Here is a 23,141-nt window from a genome sequence, read left to right on the forward strand (position 1 = left end):
ATAATCAGCAATGAAAATCTGTAATAACAGCTTAGATCTGAATATCTTGGTTTTTTAATTGTTCCTAAGTGGGTTAATTAAAGATTTTGAAGTTTTTCCTTAATACTTAATTAAGGCTGCATTTTGCATCTAAATGAGGATTGTATAATAATACCCTGGGACTAAGAAAATAATCCTGTACATAAGCTTCTTAGAGTTATCTTTTTTAAACTTTATTAGTTCAAATATTCGTATAGCATCAACAGTACATTAGGCATTTGCAGGCAGGAAGGCAAGGTTCCTGCCCCAAAGATATTGTATTGAAATGTAATAAACTTAAATAACTTTTTAATTAGAACCTGTCCCAAAAGACCTTTTGTAAGAAGAAAATTTGGTTGGGGGTGGGGTCTGAGAAGAAACAGGAAACACCTTAAACAATATTATGTGACTTCAGATCTTGTAGTAACCTTTAAAGAAATGCTAAAGTTCAATTTGTAGATTTCTGAAATTCAGAAGGATTGATACATGTTAATGTTGTAGGTTTTTAATACTATTATACATGATTTTTTTTTCCTATGGAAAGAGATGTAACAAAGTTTTTTTTTTCTCTGTGTCATTTTTCATATGTTTGTGAAAAAGTGTTTCTGAATAATACCAACGTGTTCCTATTATTATTAGTGCTTTGGTAGTTAAAGATGTTTCTGCTTCCTTTATAATCTCCCTCTCTGTCCTACAGGAGTGTAGAACTCTGCTGCCAATAGTAGTGTCTTTAAAAATAGCATCTTTTTGCCCAGAATTCAGACCTGATGTTAATGCGTGCAACTTCACTGAATTTGTCCCAGGGATTTTTGTGGGTCACATACACAGCAATGCAAGCAGCACATCAAGAATAGGATGGTCAAAAATTAATACTGGTTTGAAGTGCTAAAATAGTGAATGCACTCAATTTGGCCACCATTTGGTGTACATAATCCTTCTTATTTATTTGCCAAAATGGGGACCAAAGAGATGGATGATATAGCAGGAAAAGCAACTCTAGGGAGAAACTAAAGATGCCACCCTCGTACTAACAACTTTGCTGATAGTCTCAAACTGGAAGGTCTGAATTACTTTAGCTGTCTCCAAGTCACGTTTCAGGTAGCACATTTATAGGCTTGGATAAAGAAGATTTAGGTCCCCACGGCCATCAGTCAAATAATTTGTACTAGCATTACATTGGAATATTTTAAAAATAGATTTCAGCTTTCACACTAAATGTTCTAGCTCCTGAGAGTTTTGACCCTGGCCATTATTTTACCATTGGCATTTCCCTGCATACTTATAGTCTGAACACTTTGAGCTCTATATAAAGAATATTAACAGGTCTCTTGATGTCAGTGTTCCTGTGGCAATTAATCATAATTCACAGTTACAGTAGATTAAACAAAGGCAATTAAAATGCACATTTTAGATCGGTACTGTAAAATATAAATCCCATTTTTCCCCGACCTGGATCTGTTGGTTTTGATAACGTTCTTTAAATAACTTTTCCTGCTAACCAGTTAGCTGCCATGTTAAACTGGGATCAGTCTGCACCTTCTTTGGAAAAAACAGCATAGCCAAGTATTTTCTCACCCGTGTATTTATAAATCTTCTAGATGTCTTCATCCCAGGTTTTCTTATGTTTTCTGTTTGAGTCATAATTTGGCAGAAAGAATAAAATTACACTTGAGATTTTGTTTTCAATTCATATTTTTTTAAGCTAAAATAGATGCCTGCTAAAATAGCAGATGCCCGCTAAAAAGCCAGATGATGGATTTCATTTGGTTGAAGCATTTAGGGCCTGTGCAAACTATAATTTAAAGCTATATTACATAATCACTACACTGTGAATGAGGAGAGCTTCATTTTTGAGCTTACAAATACACAACAGAGTTATTTGCAAGACATGATGGCTTTTTAAAAACTGTATTTTACGAATGATCTTGAATTTTAAAATGTCACTATATTCAAACAGCTTATATTTAACAGGAAACTTCTTGGTGAGGGTAACAATTTATTGTCAGTGGGAAGATACAGGAGCACACTTGGTATTCTGTCTTAGTTACACAGATATCAGATACATTAAGAGGTAATTCCCCTGATTTGGAGATAGGATAAGAAAATGTGCATGCTAGCATGGGCTGCTCTCTATCACTCCACAGGCTGCATGCACTGTATAGATGGGGGAGGGAAGAGGAGAAAGGGCCATGACAGCGGTAAGGAGTAGGGTCAAGGGTTGGTAGCTGGAGATGAAGAGGAGTTAGAGAAATGCCAGTATTTTTATAAATCGATAATGATATCCTAAATTCTTGTTTTTTCTCCTGCTGAATGAATTTGCTTCTGATGGAATCTATATTTTGCAGGAAGTGAGTTTTCCTTGTTTTTAGTCACTCCTTTTCCCCCCAGACCATCTGGTTTAACAAAAATGGCATGTTTTGCCCTGGGAAGAAGTTAATTTGCACAGCTTTGTTCTGGTAAGGATGGGAGATGATAAACTGCATAGTAAAATTAAACAAAATGAAAAATATTCATATATAAAATGGGGAGAGATATTAAAGGAAATTAAAAGTAAATGTAGCACCCACATAGGTTTATACAATACTTGGACTCCAGGTCGTGCAAAGGGTTTGTAATTGCATATCTGAAACCAGCTGATAATAAACAGTAATTTTTAGAGACCCAGGAGATGTAGACTTGACTGTATTTTCTCTGAACAGGTCAAATCATCTTTTGCTTAACGTAGCAGGGAAGCTTATATTTTCTTCTCAAACCAATTTGCTGCCTTATTGTAATTAGTACTGGGAATGATGAGGTCTGAGCAGCAGCTTACATTCCTGCATTTCCTTTGTCAGCTTTATCAAGAATATCAGTATTGCTTAAGTGAAGAAATTATTTTGAATTTCAGCTAAGAGAGAATCTGTTGTAATTGCATTCCCTACCCCCAGTTCCCATAGGGAGAACTGGAAGCTCTCATATTTCTGTGTTCTCTTAGCATGCTTGATAGCTTTGATAAGTCGGTAAAGCAGTGGTCCCCAACCTTTTCATCTGGCGGGTGCCAGACAAAGGACCATGGCGGCAGTCGAGCATCCTCCGAAATGCCGCTGAATTTCTGCGGCATTTTGGCAGCGACACCGCTCGATGACGTCACTTGTCAGCGACAAGCAGCGTCATCGAGAGGCATCGCCGCCGAAATGCCGCAGAAATTTGGCGGCATTTTGGTGGATGCTTAACCGCCAGCCAGGATGCAGGCGTATTTAGATGCCGCATTGGGAACCCCTGTGGTAAAGGAACTGCAACTATAGGGCCTGATCCAAATCCCACTGAAGTCATCAGTGGAAAGACTCTGATTAGCCAAATGAAGTCAATAGAAAGACTCCGCTAAAAGCATCCCATTGACTTCAATGGTCTATGGATCAGGCCCTTAATGAGAAACCATCCTTGACTTTAAACAGTGAAGGACAGATCTGTCACTCTTACTCAAGTGATGTAGTGCTTTACCCTGTGAGTGATTTTATATTCTTCAGTGAGATGATCTATGGCAGCATTTCTCAAACTAGGGTCTGCGGACCCCTGGGGGCAGGGGCAATGCACAGAGACCCTGGGCCACCCCGCCTAGGAGCTGCTGCCAGAGAGATGTGCTGGTCACTTTCGGGAGCCACCCAAGGGAAGTGTTGCTCATCTGGAACCCACCCCCTCCTGCACCCCAAGCACTTGCCCCAGCCCAGAGCCTGCATACCACACCCAAACTCCCTCCCAGAGTTTGCACCCCCTCCTGCATCCAAACTCCCTCCCAGAGCCCACACCCCTTTGTCAGGTTTATCAAGAATATCAGTATTGCTTAGGTTAAGAAATTATTTTGAATTTCAGCTCAGAGAGTCTGTCGTAATTGCATTTCCTGTAAGTGTAGCAGTGTCTGGGGCAGAACTCTTTAGGTCAGATTCTGTTATGGTTCTGGTGTGTAGCACTTCACTCCACTAGCATTCCCATTGACTTCAATGGGACTCTTTGAGAATTAATGGGTTCATAATCTGGCCCTTAATGTTCTTTACAACACGTTGTCATTCTCTGTGGTAACTGTATAATGGCTTAGATATACCTGTTTGTCTGATCTGATCCGCAGCTCCTGTTGTTCCTTAAAGCCTTTGCCGAAACAGAGCAGACAAAGTTGGCAATGTTCACTGGGATCCTGTTAGCCAATGGAACACTTCCTGCGGCCATATTGACAAGCCTTTTCACTGACAATATTGTCAAAGAAGGTAAATTTTTTGTGTGGCGTGCTTTGTATTTTTAATGGTTTTTCTGATTTTAGCTTTAATAGGTTTGGGGAGAAGTGTATTTTGTAGCACATACATTAATATTCGAGACAAGGTGGGCGAAGTAATATCTTTTTAATGTGCTAACTTGCTAACTTCTCTTGGTGAAAGAGACAAACTTTTGAACTCCACAGAGCTCTTCTTCAGGTGAACAGTTGGGGTCTCTGATATCCTGGGACCATCACAGAAACAACTACACTGCAAATAACATATATTAATAATGCTTCCCTTCCAAAAAAAATAAATTAGCTAGCCCTGCATGGCAGGGTGAGACTCCTCACACCAACCATCATGGCAGACTCTAAACAAGTGGTTCCCAATCTGTGGGGTGTGCCCCTCTTAAAGAGGCATGGAGGAACATTTGAGGGGGCCCAGTGGGGCCTGGGCCAGTCCTCGGGGTGGGGGTGTGAAGGAGGGAGCACCACCTAACTCCGCTCTGCCCTCAGCTCTCCCCTTGCCCCAGCTTCAGCCTCAACCCCTAACCACAATTCCAGACCCAGATGTGGCCCCGACCACAGCCCTAACTCCAACTATAGTTCTGGCTGCAGCTCCACTCCCGGCCCTAGCCCCAGCTTCAGCTCCAACCCTGGCTGTGGCTCTGGTCCGACTCCTGGCCACAGGTCCTGGGGGGATGTGGACAAAGTCCATTATGGATAAGGGTGGGCTCATGACACAAAAAGTTTAGGGACCACTGCTCTAAACCCTCAGGGTTTAAACTCTGCCTGACCTGTGACTGACTCAGCCCCCTGATTGATGAGCATAACTGTTGCCTGTTCTGTCTGGGGGAGACAGACATCCCTGGTAGATAGGTGCTTGGTATGCAAATCCTTCTCCTCAAGGACTCACAAGTCTATGGAGGTGCAGCTCACCTGGCAGCCAGTAGACTTCCTAAGCAGGTAACCCATGACCAATCATGAATGGTCCCTGCAGATATTCCATATTTAGGGAACCTCCATAATACTTGTTTGTTACCAGAGACAATGCCAAGTGTGAGAACTTTTTTTCCAGATGGGGTCTAACTGTAGGATTATTGCCAGACGCCTTCCCCCCTGCAGTGTAAGAGAGGCCTGCTCTATGCTTGTCTACTGATTCCTTGATACCCAGAGTCATTTCCAAGATCAAAAGGTCATTCTTTTAGCTTATATTGGCTGAGGCAGTTTTGGCTGATGTACCTATTACAGATGACCATCAGTCCCGGATCCAGCTCTCACACTGTCCAGACCTGATCTCTCAGCCCCATGGCCAGATGCTCCACCCAGACCCATAGTCACCACATTTGGTAGCATGGCTGTTGGCTGGCTGAGTACCATGGACAGGGACTGCTCCCTATAGGTCAAGGAAATCCTGATACAGAGAGGAAAAACAACCACCTGAAAAACTTTTTAAATAGAAAAGGTTCTCAATAAGGGCAGTCCAACACAGTCTGGGCCCTGTCCGGGCCCCAATACTAAGATCCTTGGCTACTTACTGCATTTAAAGCAGGCCAACCTTTTGTTCATCTCTATTAAAGGCACTCTCTGTAACACTATACATCTCGTTGTGTTACCATCTGGCTGCTGCACCTTTACCATAAAACATCAAGGCTGCAACATGGAGCAGCCCACTGACCTTTCACAAATGCTATGCCTTGGACTTAGCTGTAAGGCAAACTTCAGGAGAGCAATACTTCAATCACTGTTAGATACAGCTGAAATTCCTCATTTCCTACCATCCTGAGTGGATCAACACAGACCCATACTCGAAGAAGAAAGAAGAGTTACCCTGTATTAATGGTGTTCTTCAAAGTGGTGTTAGTGTGGATTCCCAGACCTGCCCGCCATCCCCACTTTGATTTTTCAGCAAACAAAGTCTTTGATATATGAAGGAAAGTCATGGGCACTCTGGCCTTTGTCCTTGCGTGGGAGCACAAAGAGGCACAGTGCACATATGTGACCCCAGTGGACACTCCTATTAAAAAAATCTGAACTCATATGCACCTACAATGGGATCCATTGTGTTACATCACCTTGGAGAACCACAGCCAAGGTAGGGTAAGTAACTGTTCTTTCAATCTTCTGGTGCATTGTGATATTTTTTCTGCTTTGGAGACTTAATATTTTTCCAGATGCTCTTTTTTTCACATTTGTTTCTCTGTGAATAGGGGTTTCCCATCATAACTCATACACGTATTGACAATGTTGTACTTTTTTTTACAAAAGTATTTTTTAAATGAATCAGTGTTCACTGCAACATACTGCAACTGTTCAAAGCAGCTGTGAATGGAACATGTTCTCCTTTACAGCATGCTAACCCTCATCACATTTGTTTTCTAAATGCCACAGAAAGAAAGGACACAGCTGCAGCCCTGCTCTGCCATCACCCACAGGTTTCACAATGGGAATAAATCTAGGAGAAAATCCAACCAAAAGCACTAATCTATGTTTTAGTGTAATGGCCTGTAGTGCTTTTAAATGACAGCCTGTGTTAGTTACAGGAAGAAGAGGCATCTGGAAACACAAAAGCTTAGGATTTATTTTTACCTTAAACTACTATAAATCCAGAGCAAAAAACCTTACATTATGAACCCATATTCTTAGGCGTTTTAAACTTTTGACAGCTCCTTTTTATTCCTAGTGCTTTTGGTTCTTGGCATATATTTGCCCAAAAATGTCCATGTTTTTTCTGTTGCTTTTTGCAGCCAGTCAGCCTTTTGCTGTTGCACACAATAATAAAGTATCACGTGGCCCAAGTTGCTGCTGTGAGGTATCAGACTTTCAGTCGAAAAGTTGTGTTTAAAGCAAAATCTTGGTAACAGCTATGCCAAAAGGCATTGCTGTATGAAAAGTCCTTATGGTAACAAAGTGGATGGTTTCCCTCACCTGAGTTTACTAGAATGTTGTATTGTATGTCGAGTGGTATGTATATAGACCAGAGGTGGGCAAACTTTTTGGCCTGAGGGCCGCATCAGGTTTTGTAAATTGTATAGAGCGCTGGTTGGGGAGGGGGTCGTGGCCCAGCTCCCACCTCCTATCTGCCGCCGCCCCCCGTCATTGAAAATCGTGCATGTTGTTTCTTTCTCTTTGGGGATGCTCAGAGAATAATCTTTTCAGAAGATAAGTTTGATTCGCTACAAATGAAAAGAGAGAAAATGAGCATCTGTAAATTGGCAAAGAACAACTAAGTCATGCTCGCTTCCTACCTAGCTATGTCCTATTTTCATTTTAAAACCAGATATTTTGAGGTGAGGGAGAAGATGATGAATACTTGGGAACAGGGTGGGGCAGCTGTTGTTTATTTGTATGAAGTTAGCACCCAGGAGCTGTAGTCATGGACCAGAATCCCATTGTGCTAGGCATTGTGCAAACACAGAACAAAAAAAGGTCATTAAAGTTACCTGTAAAAACCCTATGCAATTTCAAAGAGAATGCACTCCTACTTTAAGATATTACATAAGTGTTTTGGATAGCTACAATTCCATGGTGATTCTAGATACAGGAATACAGATGAAAATATAATACATACTATATATTTTCTCCTTACCCTAAGCTGAACCATGTACAAAGGAAGTAATGTTGTTTGGTTTATGATAATAAAGCACTACTGTATAACTCTGGAGAGTTTTCAGGTTTCCTCCAGTGCGTACTTTAAGTTCTTTCAAATTATTTAGACAGTCAATTTATCCTTCTATTTAAACCGATTCCCTATCTAAATCTGTCAAAATTAACTTGTTTTTTTAAGTCATTGACATATTCTATAAATGAAAACAAGACCAATTCCAAGAAAAACAATGGGAGAAATCTGAATGGTCCAATGCAGATAGAAAAACAGCATGTTTGAAAGTACTTGTGAACTTTGCAGAGTAATTCAGAAAAATAAGATTGCATTTAAAGTAAAAATAATCTAAACACAAACTGTAAATGCTTGTTATCTTTGACAAAGAATCCACAGAACACATAATCTTGCTTTCTAACTAGTTTGTTAACCCTCTTAAGCGTTGCTAATTCAGAAAATTGCTGAAGTGTGTTCTTGTTTATTTTATTTTCTTAAATAGGAATTGCATCTTTTGCTGTAAAGCTTTTCAAATCATGGATGGCAGAAAAAGATGCCAACTCCGTTACCTCCTCTTTAAGAAAAGCCAGTTTAGACAAGCGATTGCTAGTAAATACCATGTATTTTCTGGGAATTTTTGTTGTTTTAGGAAGAGGAGGATATGTGAGACAGATGCTACTTTGTCATAAATGTTAATTCCCACTAATGCTCCCCCCCCAAAATTGACATATTTTGAATCACATCAGTAATGTTAGAGCTACTGTCCCTGCATCACTGTTAAAGCATCAGGTCCTGTAATTTTTTTTCCAATCCACTTTTGTTTTTCCATAGCAGAAAGCCTTCTGGAAGACTGAAGAATATAGTTTAAGAAGCCAGAGAATTAACTAACTTTTATTTGTCACTGTCCACTGAAACTCTGGTAACAGAGTATAAATAACAAGTATGTGTGTATTTGGGGCTTTTATTTTATTGACATAGTTTGGTAGTTGCACTGTGAGTGAATGAGTGAAGCAACAGTGGTTTATGAAATTATTATACTCTTGAAAATGAATTATAACTCTATAATTTAAAATAAAATTTGTGAAATAGTGTTGGGATATCATCATAAAGTGAATACAAGACTAAGCATTTTTGTAGAGTCAGTGGTTCTAAAATGATAGTTGCAGAACCACTAGGAGCAGCATGTGGTCAGGCCAGTGGCCTTGCGGTTCATGCATATAATTCTTGGACCATAGCAACAGCCTGAAGTGTTGAGAATTGTGGGTTCCTGGGAAGAAATAGTAGATTCTTGCTTCTAATGTGCAGGTCTCTTCTTGCATTTGACTGAAAACTCTTAGATTCATAGATTATAAAACTGGATTATAAATCTGACCTTCTTCATAACACAGACCAGAGAGTTTCACCCGGTAATCCCTGTTTCTAGCCTAATATGCAATGAAACTAGAGCATATCTTTCTGTAAAGACATCAAATCTTGATTTTAAAAAATCCAAGTGACTGAAAAAATTTACCATATATCTTGGAAATCTGTTCCAATAAATAATTACCCACATAGTTAAAAAATAAAATAAATGTTTTCCATATTATTTCCAGTTTGAATATTGCTGTCTTCAGCTTTTAGCCACTGGAATGTATAATGATACTGTCTGCTAGATTAAAAGGCTTCAGTATCAAATGATATCTCCTGCGTAGGTACTTGTAGACCAAGATAGGTAAGTAAATAGAGTGTGCTCCTTTAGTGTCTATTGTAAGGCCTGTTATCCAGATCATGAATCATTCTTTCAGACACTGGGAACTGGTGCGTAAATAATTGCCATCGTCTCCCTGACAAGATGAGGTGCTAGTTGTAGTAGCAGACTTGGGAGTTGCAATCTGTTTTCTTTCATAGTTCAAGTCTCATAATTCACAGGTCTGCTATTGCTGTGAATTATATGGGCAGAAAGATGCCACCCTTGTGAATGAGATATTTTAATGGTGTGCTGTCTATTAAATGCAGTAATTTCCCGTATTTGTTGGATGGCGCTCAGAAATATTTCTATTTGCCTTTGTGCAATATATGGTAAACAACACACTGATATATTCTCTCAAAATGTAAATATGTAGAAATGCTTTGTGGTCATGGTCACTGATCGTAGCATGATGGCTTTATGGTCTACATTTGTGCTCACTAGTACACAAGGCTTCTGGAACTAGGTGGGGTGGGGGAGGAAGAGAACTTCTTTCTCATTCTGTATAATGTCTCTGATAATTTTGTTTTGAAATGTTGTCTTAAACTCAAGGTTTTTTCATGAATATGCAGACTTAATATTAATTTGTAAATTACTTGTCTTTTCTTTGTATATAACCTTAAGAGTTGTAGTTTTCTCTTTCTAACCATCTTTAAAATAAGCCAATATAAAAATTAATGTGGTTTCTCCACTGAAAATGCAAACATTAATTTTCTTTTAAGCCCACTGCCAGTTACATTTTTTTCATTTCAATTTGAGGTTCCTATGTTAATTTTTAACCAGCTCTCTTTCCTCACCATAAGCATTCTTGGTAGTTTATTTAACAGAGAAGCATTCTCTGCCTTCTAGGAACTATTTCCAGCCAATCGGCAGAATGTGGAGCATTTTGCTAAGTACTTCATGGATGCAGGGCTAAAAGAGCTCTCAGATTTCCTCCGAGTCCAGCTTTCACTGGGGACTCGTAAAGAACTTCAAAAAGAACTACAGGAACGTCTATCTCAGGAATGCCCAATTAAAGAGGTGGGGGAGAGGTTTTTTTATTTTTTATATTCATACTGTTACCCAATTAGGCAAAGACTTAAACGAACAGTGACTATAAGAAAATATGTGTATACCCCACAGGCTTCCTCTAGCCATCTTAGAATTATTTAATTTACTCCTTACTTAATTCTGCACAAAAACATAATCACAGGGCTTCTGTGTTGTCAAGAATGGTGCTAGAATTATTTTAGTTTTACATTGTAAATAAAGACTTGAAAAATGAACAAGTTTTACTCTGTAGGACATTTTAAGGAAAAACCATTCCATACATGATTCCACTTTTGTTGTCTGTTATAATCCATACCTTAGATAAAATTCTGAACTATAAATACACTAACTGTACAAACTATTGTGGGAAGTTTCTTTCTTCCACCAGGTAGTGCTTTATGTAAAAGAGGAAATGAAGAGAAATGATCTGCCAGAGCCTGCAGTGATTGGACTCCTGTGGACCTGTATAATGAATGCCATTGAATGGAACAAGAAGGAAGAGCTGGTTGCAGAACAAGCACTTAAACATCTAAAGGTGTGCATGTGCCAGGGTTGTAAACAACAAGAAAATACTCCACAGGTGTCAGTAAACTTTTTTTGACATTTAAATCTGGAAGGCATAGAACCTGTTGTGACATTGATATTAAGTATTAGAACAACATCTTGAATATATGGGGAATAATGCCCTGTGCCTGCTGTAATGCCCTGTGCCTGCTGTAAGGTGACAGTCAGCGCTTTTGGCTAAAGTACTGAGGAAGAGAAGGTGACCTCAGAAGGATACAAACACTTTACACTGTGGCTGAAAAGTATTCAGAGGCATTTAAAAAAAACCCGACCAACAATACTATGGCTAGTACTCCCCAACTGAATTGGGAAGAACTGTAAAATAAATATCAGGCACTTGAATTGGGGAGGAGAGCATAATTCCACTGCAGAGTTCTGGTGAACTTGTAAACTCTGCATGTAAGGCTATTATGCTCACCAGTCTTTTAAGGTCAGCATATTTTGAGTGTTGGTTGGGAAATTGCTGAACTTCCAGTTTCATGTCTGATGACATGGATCTGTGTTTTGCACACAATGCCTCTTACCTTTCCAAATTTCTAATGTTGGTTGCCCACTACTGCTGTCCCTTTTTCCTCAGTTCCTTCTCCTAAGGTTTGTATTCAGCATACACAAAGCACGTGGCTGCATCCCACATAGGTTCTGCACTTTGCATGCTGGTCATGGAGCCTGTCATAAACAGATAAGTAAGAGTTAATAGAACAAAAGTGCTTCATATCTCTTTTGCCGAGAAAGGGTTAACAAGAACAGTGACCCTGGCTGTCACCTGACCAGAGGACCAAACAGAGGACAGGATACTTTCAAATCTTGAGGGAGGGAAGTTTTGTGTGTGCTATTAGTTTTTGGTGGTTGTTCACTCTGGGGGCTCAGAGGGACCAGATGTGCAACCAGGTTTCTCTCCAATCTCCCTGATACAGGTTCTCATAGATTCAAAATAGTGAGTAATAGGTAGATAAAGCGAGTAAGGCTTATGCTTGTTTTCTTTATTTGCAAATGTGTATTTGGCTTGAAGGAGTTCAAATGTGTATTTGGCTGGAAGGAGTTCAAATTGGTATTTTGCTGAGAAGATTTTAATTTGTACTTGTATACTTAGGCTGGGAGGGTATTCCCAGTGTCTATAGCTCAAAGACCCTGTACCTATTCCATTTTCTAAATTTACAAAGATAATTTTCACTGTTTTTTCTCTCTTTAATTAAAAGCTTTTCTTGTTTAAGAACCTGATTGTTTTTTTTTAATTCTGGTGAGACCCCAGGGGACTCTGGGTCTGGATTCACCAGGGAATTGGTGGGAGAAAGGAGGGAAGGGGGACAGAGAGGCTAATTTCTCTCTGTGTTAGGATTAACTACCAGCTTAGAACCTGTAGCGCTGCCACCAACCAGGAATTCCAGTGCCTGGTACACTCTGGTCCCCCCCAAAACCTTGCCCGGGGACCCCCACGACCCAGTCCCTCTGGATCTTAACACAAGGAAAGTAAACCCTTTCCCTCACCGTTGCCTCTCCCAGACTTCCCCTCCCTGGGTTACCCGGGAAGATCACTGTGATTCAAAACTCCTTGAATCTTTAAACAGAGAGGACAATTCATCTTCCTCCCTCCTTCTCTTTCCCCTCTCAGGGAGAATCTGGGAGGGGAAGAGAGAAGGAGGGGGGAAGGTGCATTTTCCTCTCTGTTTAAGATTCAAGGAGTTTGAATCACAGTGATCTTCCAGGGTAACCCAGGGAGGGGAAGTCTGGGAGAGGCAATGGTAAGGGAAAGGGTTTACTTTCCTTGTGTTAAGATCCAGAGGGACTGGGTCTTGGGGGTCCCCGGGCAAGGTTTTTGGGGGGACCAGAGTGTACCAGGCACTGGAATTCCCGGTTGGTGGCAGCGCTACAGGTTCTAAACTGGTAATTGAGCTTAGAGGAATTCATGCTGGTACCCCATCTTTTGGACGCTAAGGTTCAGAGTGGGGAATTATACCATGACAGAGCCTCTTCCAGCTGTGGGACCAGATGGGAAGAAAAACTCAACACAATTCTCTTCCAGCAGGAAGATGCATTTTGGAGTTCCAGCAGTGACTTTGTTTACCACTTTATGGTGGTGATTGTTTTAATCACTTAGCTCATAGTTTGTAGCATTGCATCTATGAGGTCAGGTTTTTTCTTTTTCTTTTTATTTTTTTTTTTAACATGAGGTGTAGTATTAATAATACAGCTCATGTGTTAAGGTACAACTTTCAGAATATTAACATTGGAAATAAATAAATAGATAAGTTGTTTTTCAGTACATTGTGATGTACAAATATTGTCATCTTTAATCCAGTCCTGCAAAATTTACTCTCAGAAGAAGTCCTTACTTATGGGAGTAGTTCCATTGAGACTAGTGGGATTTCATGCCTGTGTAAAGGTTGCAGGCTTGGCCTGTTGATATGTACATTGACCTAAACCCACTGTCTCAACCCAGAACAGCACATTGTCTGTCCATGCTGGAAGGAGGACAGGAGGCCATGGCCGTGGTTTAATTAGGATACAGCTTTATTCACTTAAAATATCTGGGAGTACCTGGCAACAAATAGTACAGTACAGGAAAGAGAGGGTCGGCTTCCTGCTGATCCAGACAACATGCCTTCTTACCTCCCTCTCTAGGTTTCCAGAATGTCAGATTCTTTCCTTCCTATTTTTTCTTTTTAACTGAGGTGAACAATAGTTGCACTCAGTGTCCACTCCCAGACTGCCTAAGAGTGTACAAGGAGTGTCAGCCAGTCCCATAGTCTGCCTCTCTTTCCATGCCAGCTCAGGACTGCCTCACTCCATAGGCCCAGCTGTGAACTGCCCAATACCGTGGAGGCTCCACCTGTGTGCCCAGTATACAAGGCCCACCCCACCGCACAGTTGGGCAGTCTGCATGATTCTGAAAGTGGATGTCATAAACAGATAAGTAAGAGTTAATAGAACAGAAGTGCTTCATATCTCTTTGCCTGGAAAGGGTTAACAAGAACAGTGAGCCTGGCTGTCACCTGACCAGAGGACCAATCGGGGACAGGATACTTTCAAATCTTGAGGGAGGGAAGTTTTGTGTGTGTGCTGTTAGATTTTGGTTGTTGTTCACTCTGGGGGCTCAGACGTGCAACCAGGTTTCTCTCCAATCTCTCCAATACAGGCTCTTATAGATTCAGAATAGTGAGTACTAGATAGATAAAGCGAGTTAGGCTTATGGTTGTTTTCTTTATTTGCAAATGTGTATTTGGCTGAAAGGAGATCAAATTGATATTTTGCTGAAAAGATTTTAATTTGTACTTGTATACTTAGGCTGGGAGAGTATTCCCAGTGTCTATAGCTGAAAGACCCTGTACCTATTACATTTTAAATTTACAAAGATAACTTTTACTGTTTTTTCTTTCTTTAATTAAAAACTTTTCTTGTTTAAGAACCTGATTATTTTTTTTATTCTGGTGAGACCCCAGGGGACAGGGTCTGGATTCACCAGGGAACTGGTGGGGAGAAAGGAGGGAAGGGGGAGAGAGAGGCTAATTTCTCTCTGTGTCAGGATTACTTTCTCTCTCAGGGAGAGTCTGGGAGGGGGAAAGAGAAGGACGGGGGAAGGTGGATTTTCCTCTCTGTTTAAAGATTCAAGGAGTTTGAATCACAGTGATCTTCCAGGGTAACCCAGAGAGGGGAAGCCTGAGAGAGGCAACAGTGAGAGAAAGGGTTTACTTTCCTTGTGTTAAGATCCAGAGGGACTGGGTCTTGGGGGTCCCCGGGCAAGGTTTTTGGGGGGACCAGAGTGTACCAGGCACTGGAATTCCTGGTTGGTGGCAGCGCTACAGGTTCTAAGCTGGTAGTTAAGCTTAGAGGAATTCATGCTGGCACCCCATCTTTTTGACACTAAGGTTTAGAGTGGGGGGTTTATACCATGACAGTGGAAATACAAGAAAATTAGCCCTGATTCTCTACCTGAGGTCTCTCATGCATCCTGTATGCATTTGAATGCTATCGGCCAATTGCCTGAATCACTTTGGCCCCTGACCTTAGCAGGGCTGTAGCTGTTGCAGCTCCTATCCGGAAAAAGTGGGAACCAAATTCTTGCACTGGTAGCCCAAGGTTTGTAAGCCTCTCTTTGAAAACTGTAATCAATTGATATGTTGTGAGGAGGGGGCCTTCCATCATTATGAATAAAGAGGGGCCACTCTTCAATGGGTCTCTGTGCTGTATAAGTCCATCAAGCCGTTACTGGGCAAATCCTTGCCTTGGCCCGCTCCTATAGCATTAGGGACTCATTACCACCTCTCTACACCCCCACAGATCGGTTTTTGAAAACTGCAGAGTTAAGAAGACTGATTGATTGCTCTTCCCACTGTAAATCCCTCCACTCTAAAGCTCTTCCTGAAGTATCCCTCGCTGACCCAGGCACTAGTTCACTGACTTTAAAAGCTGCAGAAAAAACACTATCAGGAATTCAGCCTTGAACAAGGCTGCCTTCTATCTCCATCTGTTTATTTGACAGAAAACTTGCACCAAATTTTTAAGGTTTTGAAATGGGATGGGATGACATTGATCCTCTATAGGGCACGTGTCCTGAGACCAGTCTACTAAAAACCTCAGGACTAAGAACCTTCGACAGGGATCTGGATAACCATTCATACTACTGGCAAACTTAAGGCCTAATGGATGCAGCCAGCCTTCAGGGTGCCAGAGACCCCATGTACTGAAATATCTGGTCTTCTGGAATAAGCAGTATCATTGCAGATCCTCCCTTCTCTAGAATTACACAAAATCATTAAAACTTCTGTCATAGGCCCAGGCTCGTATTACAGACTGTATAGCTTGTGTCTCTGCCTAGGAGAATAGCTGATGAATCAATTTTCAAAAGAAACACTGAATACAGTAACTCCTCGCTTACTGCTGTAGTTATGTTCCTGAAAAATGCAACTTTAAGCCAAACAATTTTAAGTGAATCCAATTTCCCCATAAGAATTAATGTAAATGGGGAGGGAGGGGAAGAGTAGGTTCCAGGGAAATTTTTTTCACCAGACAAAAACCTATATATTATATAGATATACACATACACATAGTATACATTTTAAACAAACAATTTAATACTGTTCACAGCTATGATGATTGTGAAGCTTGGTTGAGGTGGTGAGTTAGAGGGTGGAAGAGGGAGGGATATTTCCCAGGGAATGCCTTGCTGCTAAATGATGAACTAGCACTCAACTGAACCCTCAAGGGTTAACACGTTGTTAATGTAGCCTCTCACACAAGGCAGCATGAACACGAAGGAAAGGAGACAGCATAGCAGACAGAGACAGACACACATGTTGTGTGTGGGCGAGAGATGCACACTGCACCTTTAAATATGCTGACTCACTCTTAAGTGCATTGTCGTTTTAAGTGGATCAGGAAGTTGAGACAGCAGCGCTGCCGCAAGCTCTCTCTGTCTCTCTCCGTCTGTGTCCCCTCCCCACTTACCCCTGTGGAGAAGGGGTAAGTGGGGTGCAGGAGCAGGGGAGAAGGGGACACCCTGACATTATTCCCCTCTCCCACCGCCCCCGCACAGCAAGCAGGAGTCTCTGGGATCAGCTCCAAAGCAGAGGGCAGGAGCAGCACATGGTAGTGAGGGGAGGGACAGCTGAACTGCTGATTGATAGCCTGCTGGGCGGCTGCAGCACAGGTTAATTAGGGAAGCAGGGAGCTGATAAAGGGGCTGCTGGTCCACCCTGGTTAGAAGCCCCCACCTGCTAGCTGCAACAGGCTGCTCTTCCTGCAAGCAGTGGACAAAGCAGGCAGCTGCCAAATGACATTTGAAGAGAGCATTGCACAACTTTAAACAAGCATGTTCCCTAACTGATCAGCAGCGTAACAACGAAACAACGTTAACCGGGACGACTTTAAGTGAGGAGTTACTGTACTTGGCCTAAGTCCTTATGCAATTTTTACTCAGTCCTATTCCCATTGACCTTATTAAGTAAGAACTTCAGGATCTGACCCACTGTGAAGCTATTTAATTCAGTATATGAACATATTTATATTGAAGGTGACACCTTCGGTGTGAAAAGGACATGTTGAGGAATGAAATTTGTACCAATTTAGGCAACGATGTAGGCAGTAGCTTTTAAAACGTACATTTGGGCAATGGGGAAGACCAGAGGAAGTTTGTCTCTCCTCGGACTCAAAACTGTAAGGTGCTGAGTACCCTGCCCCCAGTACTGAAGAATAACCACTTAACCGTGTGCTTATGTTTAAGTTTGCAAGTAGTCCCACTGATTTCAACCTCCTAATGAGAGGAAAAGAAATGAGAAAGCAAGAAGGGCAAATTATGACTACTTAGAAGGAAAGATCAGATGAAAATAAGGCCATAACTGGCATAACTTCCTTCTTCAAAGGGAAGAGAAGTATTTCAATAACAAAATGGAGTTCTGACTTTTTATGAGCAGTTACCTTTTTTTCTTTGGCTCTTTTAATTGTTATGTTAAAGGTCCTAAAAAGGACTATTACTACCTTGTTCAGTGTACTAGATTAAATAGTTTAATTTTGTGTACTGGAAAAGCTATTGTGTTCTTTGCTTACGGAAAGGTCACTTCTAATTCATGCCCCAGCATGGTGAGTCACATGCTACTAATTTGTTCAAGTTTAATGGTTTTCATATACTGGATTTTACTATGATCTCTGAAGCCTCCGTGAAACTGGGGATTTCAGATTATCAGGAGCATCAGCTCTGGGTTTGTGAAATTGTTGGTGCTCTCTTTGCAACATGAAGCATCCAGAATATTGTTGAAATATCATACATCATAGTTGCTTCTCTTTGGCTGTACCAAACAGCGTAGAAATGACTGTACTCCGACATAATGGGTCTTATAACTTCACTGTACACAATTCAATAGCAAAGTGAAACATTAAAATAATCCATAGCAAGTGCGCCAACAGTTTTACAAAAGCTTGTGTACATTTGTGTAAATGGCACTAGGGGCAAGTGAACAATAGTGGCAATAAAATCTGTGTAAATGTAGCAACCACATCCTTCTTTAGGTGATTGTTTTGCAAAGATGAAATTTACAAGGAGTTAAATTGTAGTAATAGTGTCTGTGATTTTTCACTTTCAGTACTTCTATATAAAATAATTTGCCTTTCCCCCCTACCCTCTTTCAGCAATATGCACCCCTGCTGGCTGTGTTCAGTACCCAAGGCCAGTCAGAGCTAATTCTTCTCCAGAAGGTTCAGGAATACTGTTATGACAACATCCACTTTATGAAAGCTTTTCAGAAGATAGTGGTACTCTTTTACAAAGGTATATGTCTATATGTGCTGTAGTATGGTGTACAGTGAACATTGTGTCCTGTGCCTACTGGAACATACTGTACTAAGATATTGAGTAAGTTTGGCATGTATTTAGATTCTGAAGCTGGTCTCTCAGGTCTGTGCAGAAATCACTTAAACCAGTCAGAGACAGAATTGCCCCTGTATAAGGAGATTCTCCACTGCTGTAGAGATGGAGGAGGTGGCATAGTCACTTCTTACACCAGCCACCCCTTCACCGATGATATATGTAGGGAGGGGGAAGTTGCAGGCATTTTGTGTGTTGGAGTGGGTAGACCTGAGTTCTGCTAGACCTGCTGCCGTCAAGGACCTTATACTAGCAGTAAGCTAAAGCAAATTCCTCCTGCTCTAACCTATGGTGGTGCTGTGTGGCCCTAAATCATGAAGTCATGAAATCATGGGGGAGGGGTGGGGTAATCAATGTCATCTTGAAAAGAACAGTGATCAGGGTTTGTCTTTTGGCTTCTATATGGGCATTATTCTGTTCCCACTGATGTCCCTGTAAAATTTTTCCTTGACTTTAATGGAAGCAGGATCAGGCCATAGCTAGGCACTGTCAGATCCTTGGAGAAGCCATTATTTCCAGGATTTCAATTTTTTTATATTATAGATGGTTTCTTAGTAGGTTTTTATACAGTTCAGGTTGTCATAGAGACTAATAGTCTTGCACTGCATGTGAGAGGTGTGTGATAAGCAGTTTGTTCTGACGTTCTTGTTATAAATAGCTGAAGGGGGAAAATCAGTGTGAATAGAAATGCTCGGTATAGATTTTTTTTTGTTCATATTGTGTTTTCACATATACTTTGAAAAACACACACAACTGATGACTAAAGTATTCATATAGGTTTTCAGAAAGCAGAAATAAGTGAGTCAACAGTATTTATTCTCATCCTTATTATGTCTACATAAACTGACCCCAGTAGCTTAAAAAAATAGAAAATGTGAGTATTTGAGAAAAATTAAAACTAAACAAGACACAAATATTCTAATTTGATTTTCTTTCATGCATCCTCAATATTGTGTTCCATCCTTAGTTCACTCTGTATATGCTGGATGAGCATTGTAGCTTTTCTGCATGTTATTTAAGTTAAGTACCACAAACGATAACATAAATAGTTTAAGTAGGTTTGTCTTCATTTGTGGTGTAAGGGACCTAAAATGAATTTAAATAAGTAACAATGCAAATGTGAAAGGAACAAAGCTATTGAGAATTATTTGTACAGTTGTTATGGATAATATCTTTAATATATATTAAAGCAACAAAAACATATCTGGTGAAAAATTATAACAAGTAATAAACTCTTTCTTTGCCAGTTTGAGCCTGGTTCAGAATATGGCAGTGATTACAGTCAGGACTGGGACAGCCAGGCTGTCCTCATCTTCTGATGCCCCCAAAACTGCTCAGACTTGATTTCTTCTTGTGTGCGAGCTGTATTTTATTCTAAGCCTGTCCACCAACCCCAGTACAATGAAACATCAGAGTTTTAACTTCACTTCTTTCAGCCTTTCTTTGCCAGGGTCTTAGGAGGAAAGGAGGTCTCCCTCTCTCTAGAGCGCTCCAGGCTCAGCTAGCCCTGTCTTCCTCTCTCTTGTAACCCTTCCTTCCTGGGTTTTTATCAGGTTGGTCAGCTGAGGGCTAATTAGTCCCTTATCTCCCCAGCTTCTCCTTCTGATTAGCTAATTATTTAATCAGCCACTGATTACGGGGAGGGGAGAGGGACTAATTGAGGCTACAGTGATCAGAGTGCTGACCTGCCTGTCAGATCTCAGCACTCTGTCGCAAGGTCCACCAATAATGATGATAAAGAAGGGTTTTTATATCCACACTTGCTTGGAAATAGACTCCAAGCTGAATTTGACAGACTGTACGGTGTTGATGGCCTCATGGATTATTATCTATGTACTTACTCTAAAATCTGTCCCTTTTGTAATGTACAGATATAGGGCCAGACTTCTTCATGCAGTGTGGCAGCTTTGTGCCATGTTGCTTGGCATAATCTGACCTTTAAAGACAATTTAATGAGCCCAGAGAGGATCATCCTAGTATAAAGGTGATTCTCTAGTGATTTAGAGATGATCTAGGGGACCTCTACATTATTACGCCTCCCTGCTACTGGCGTAGAATGGAAAAGGGATGTGACCAGGATATCCCTGAGCTATGCCAATCCTAGACTGTAGGTTCCTCCCGCTCCCACTGCACCCCAGTGTAAGTTAGATCAACACAATCCAGACAGATGAACAGAACAAGATCAGAGGAGTCTGAAAGTGAGCCTTAAGAAAGTTTTGAACAACCCCCCTGATCCATACGGTGTTCATTTCAGCCTCAGCTGGAGGGTCTGGGTGCTAATCTTTCATTACTGTTCAAGAGAGTTTGCATATATAATCTCTTTTAGTTGATATAATTGTAAACTCATTCGAATGTGGTAATTATTTATAAGGACCTCCACATTGCTGATCCACTGTCAGTTTAGCAGTAAAAACATCAACCACGTTCTTCCAACGTTTGAAAGTCTTAAATCCACGAACGAATAATAAAACAAGACCTTTAAGAAGTTATGTATTAAAGCTCTAATTATAAGAAATTCTAGGCCATGTAGGGCCTTTAAGACCTGATTCAAATCCCATTGAATATGTTGGGAGTTTGCTATTGATTTCAACATGAGAAGGATCAAGTCTCTTAGTGCAAAAGATCAAAAATGTTCTGTTCTGTGTATATAAAAAATATGTAAAAGAGCATCCTTTATACTCTTAAAAGTACAATTAATGATAAACAGAGGCTGGCAATTGCTCAGTGATAATACAACCCCAACAGCAACACAAGTCTAACAAAAAATTAATAAGCCTCACTCTTCCCCCAGATCTGTACTGGCTAGCCATCATACGTAGGATGATGTAAGCTTTCAGTCAATTCTAAATCACCTAGAACATCTTCATTTCTGGCTGAACTATAGTAGGAAAATAATGAACATAATTAACATTGGATTACATATTACACTACGTTCATTAACCACAGAATCCCCTGTAGCTCTACTAAATTTATCTCTAACTTAGAGATCTGGGGTGAAATCTTGGCCACACTGTAGTCTATGTCCAAACTTTTGTTGACTTGAGTGGATCAGGATTTCATCCTTGAAGAACAAATGTTCCTAACATGGAATAAAACCTTTTTTCTGTTCTTTAAAGGCCACTAAAGCTACATTGTGTTAAGTTTCTGGCCTGCAAAACCTCCTGAAGAGATGGAAAGAATTGGGAGTTCCCATGGGAGAATATGCCCACTTGCTGCACCTGACAGAGGCCTTAAAGATGGTAATGATTTTATTTTGCTCTTGTCTCCATTTTGGAGTCTTTTTATAAGAAACAACCATTCGAACCACCTCTCTGAACATACAATCTATTAATCCTCCACTTCAGGAGATCTTCAAACTATAATTTGCACACAATAATTTTCCATGGGGTAAATTTCATTATCTCTACTCAGGTATTCCAATTTCCTTCCCTAGGAAGTGAAAGATGGCTTATGAGTCTTTCACAGCAGAAAATACACACAAAAGAAATGCAAGCATTTTGCCAAAATTAAACTGTGGGTAACATTACTTGAAGAATAATAATGATAATCCAAAAGCACCGTCTAAGGTTCTCTCTTTGCTGCAGTTAACTCAAATTAACTCCTTTCAAGTTAGGCTGCCTCGAGTGGGAGCAGCCACACTGTGAAACAATACATGAACTACAGTGCGATTGTGTTAGCAGCTGACAAGTTGTGCTAAGTGAACCTGTAGTCTGTACCACCTTATGGGCCCCTTAACTCGAGTTAAAAGCACCATCACAGTCAAGGGTTTTTGTGTCCAGACAGGACTTGAGCTAGGGGCAATACGTAAGTAAGTTAACTCTGTAGTGAAGACATCCTTATGAAGTGTGCCTTGGAACCTCTCCCTTTCACTTGGGGCACTAGTGGTGGGTGGCTGGAGTAGTAGTTAGCTGCACTGGCAGAGAAACCAGCTCTGGATCTCCAGGGTTGACATCACCCGGGGCAGTGGATGTAACAACACAGAATCTTACGAACAACAACATTCAGCTGAAACTATTGCAGCACGTAAAAAGTAATTGTCATCATCTTTAATCAGAAATAACTAAAATAAATCACCCCCAGTATTCCCATTGCTTCAGAGCAACCCAGGGCTATCATTAACTACACTCTGCCCTGGCTGATTGCTTAATTGAGCATCTCTGCACTGACAGGAGAATATTATCCCTTACAAACACTGGGGGCATGAAGGAACTACTAATGATGTTTCTCAGAAATGAAAGGAAAGACATGATTGTCATTTCTGTAACTGAAGGTATTTTTATTTCTTCTCTGGGTGCATTTTCTGTCGGTGCAGGAACATTCACTTCATTTTAGTGCCAGAGAATCATATGCAGGCAAATCTCTTCCCCATCATCTGGGTGCCATTCTCATCTTTCAGGCAGGTAATGAGATGTTGCTATCCGGGATTTAGAGCTATCTAATTTTTGTAATGCTTGGCCACTAGAATGGGCTCTACTGTTGTTGCAAATCCATCATCCTCAGAGCCCAAGTTTAGGAAAACACTTAAACATGTGCATAACTGTAGGGACTTACTTACATGGTGCACTGAATAAGGGCCAACAGTTCAATTTGCAACATTTTCTATACCTATGACCCCATGTTATAAAAG

General features: G+C 40.7%; 1 protein-coding gene across 1 annotated transcript in view; it reads left to right on the forward strand.

Moving 5' to 3' along the window:
- BZW2 (basic leucine zipper and W2 domains 2) overlaps positions 1-23,141 on the forward strand; it is a 58,403-nt gene that overhangs the window by 31,036 nt on the left and 4,226 nt on the right. Inside the window, exons 6-10 of the mRNA XM_030550709.1 lie at positions 4,121-4,256; positions 8,344-8,450; positions 10,417-10,587; positions 10,985-11,131; positions 18,280-18,418. Coding sequence (XP_030406569.1) covers positions 4,121-4,256; positions 8,344-8,450; positions 10,417-10,587; positions 10,985-11,131; positions 18,280-18,418 — 700 coding nt within the window. The remainder of the gene's footprint in view (positions 1-4,120; positions 4,257-8,343; positions 8,451-10,416; positions 10,588-10,984; positions 11,132-18,279; positions 18,419-23,141) is intronic.

Source organism: Gopherus evgoodei, chromosome 2, assembly GCF_007399415.2.
Source record: "Gopherus evgoodei ecotype Sinaloan lineage chromosome 2, rGopEvg1_v1.p, whole genome shotgun sequence".
Classification (NCBI taxonomy): Eukaryota; Metazoa; Chordata; order Testudines; family Testudinidae; genus Gopherus; species Gopherus evgoodei.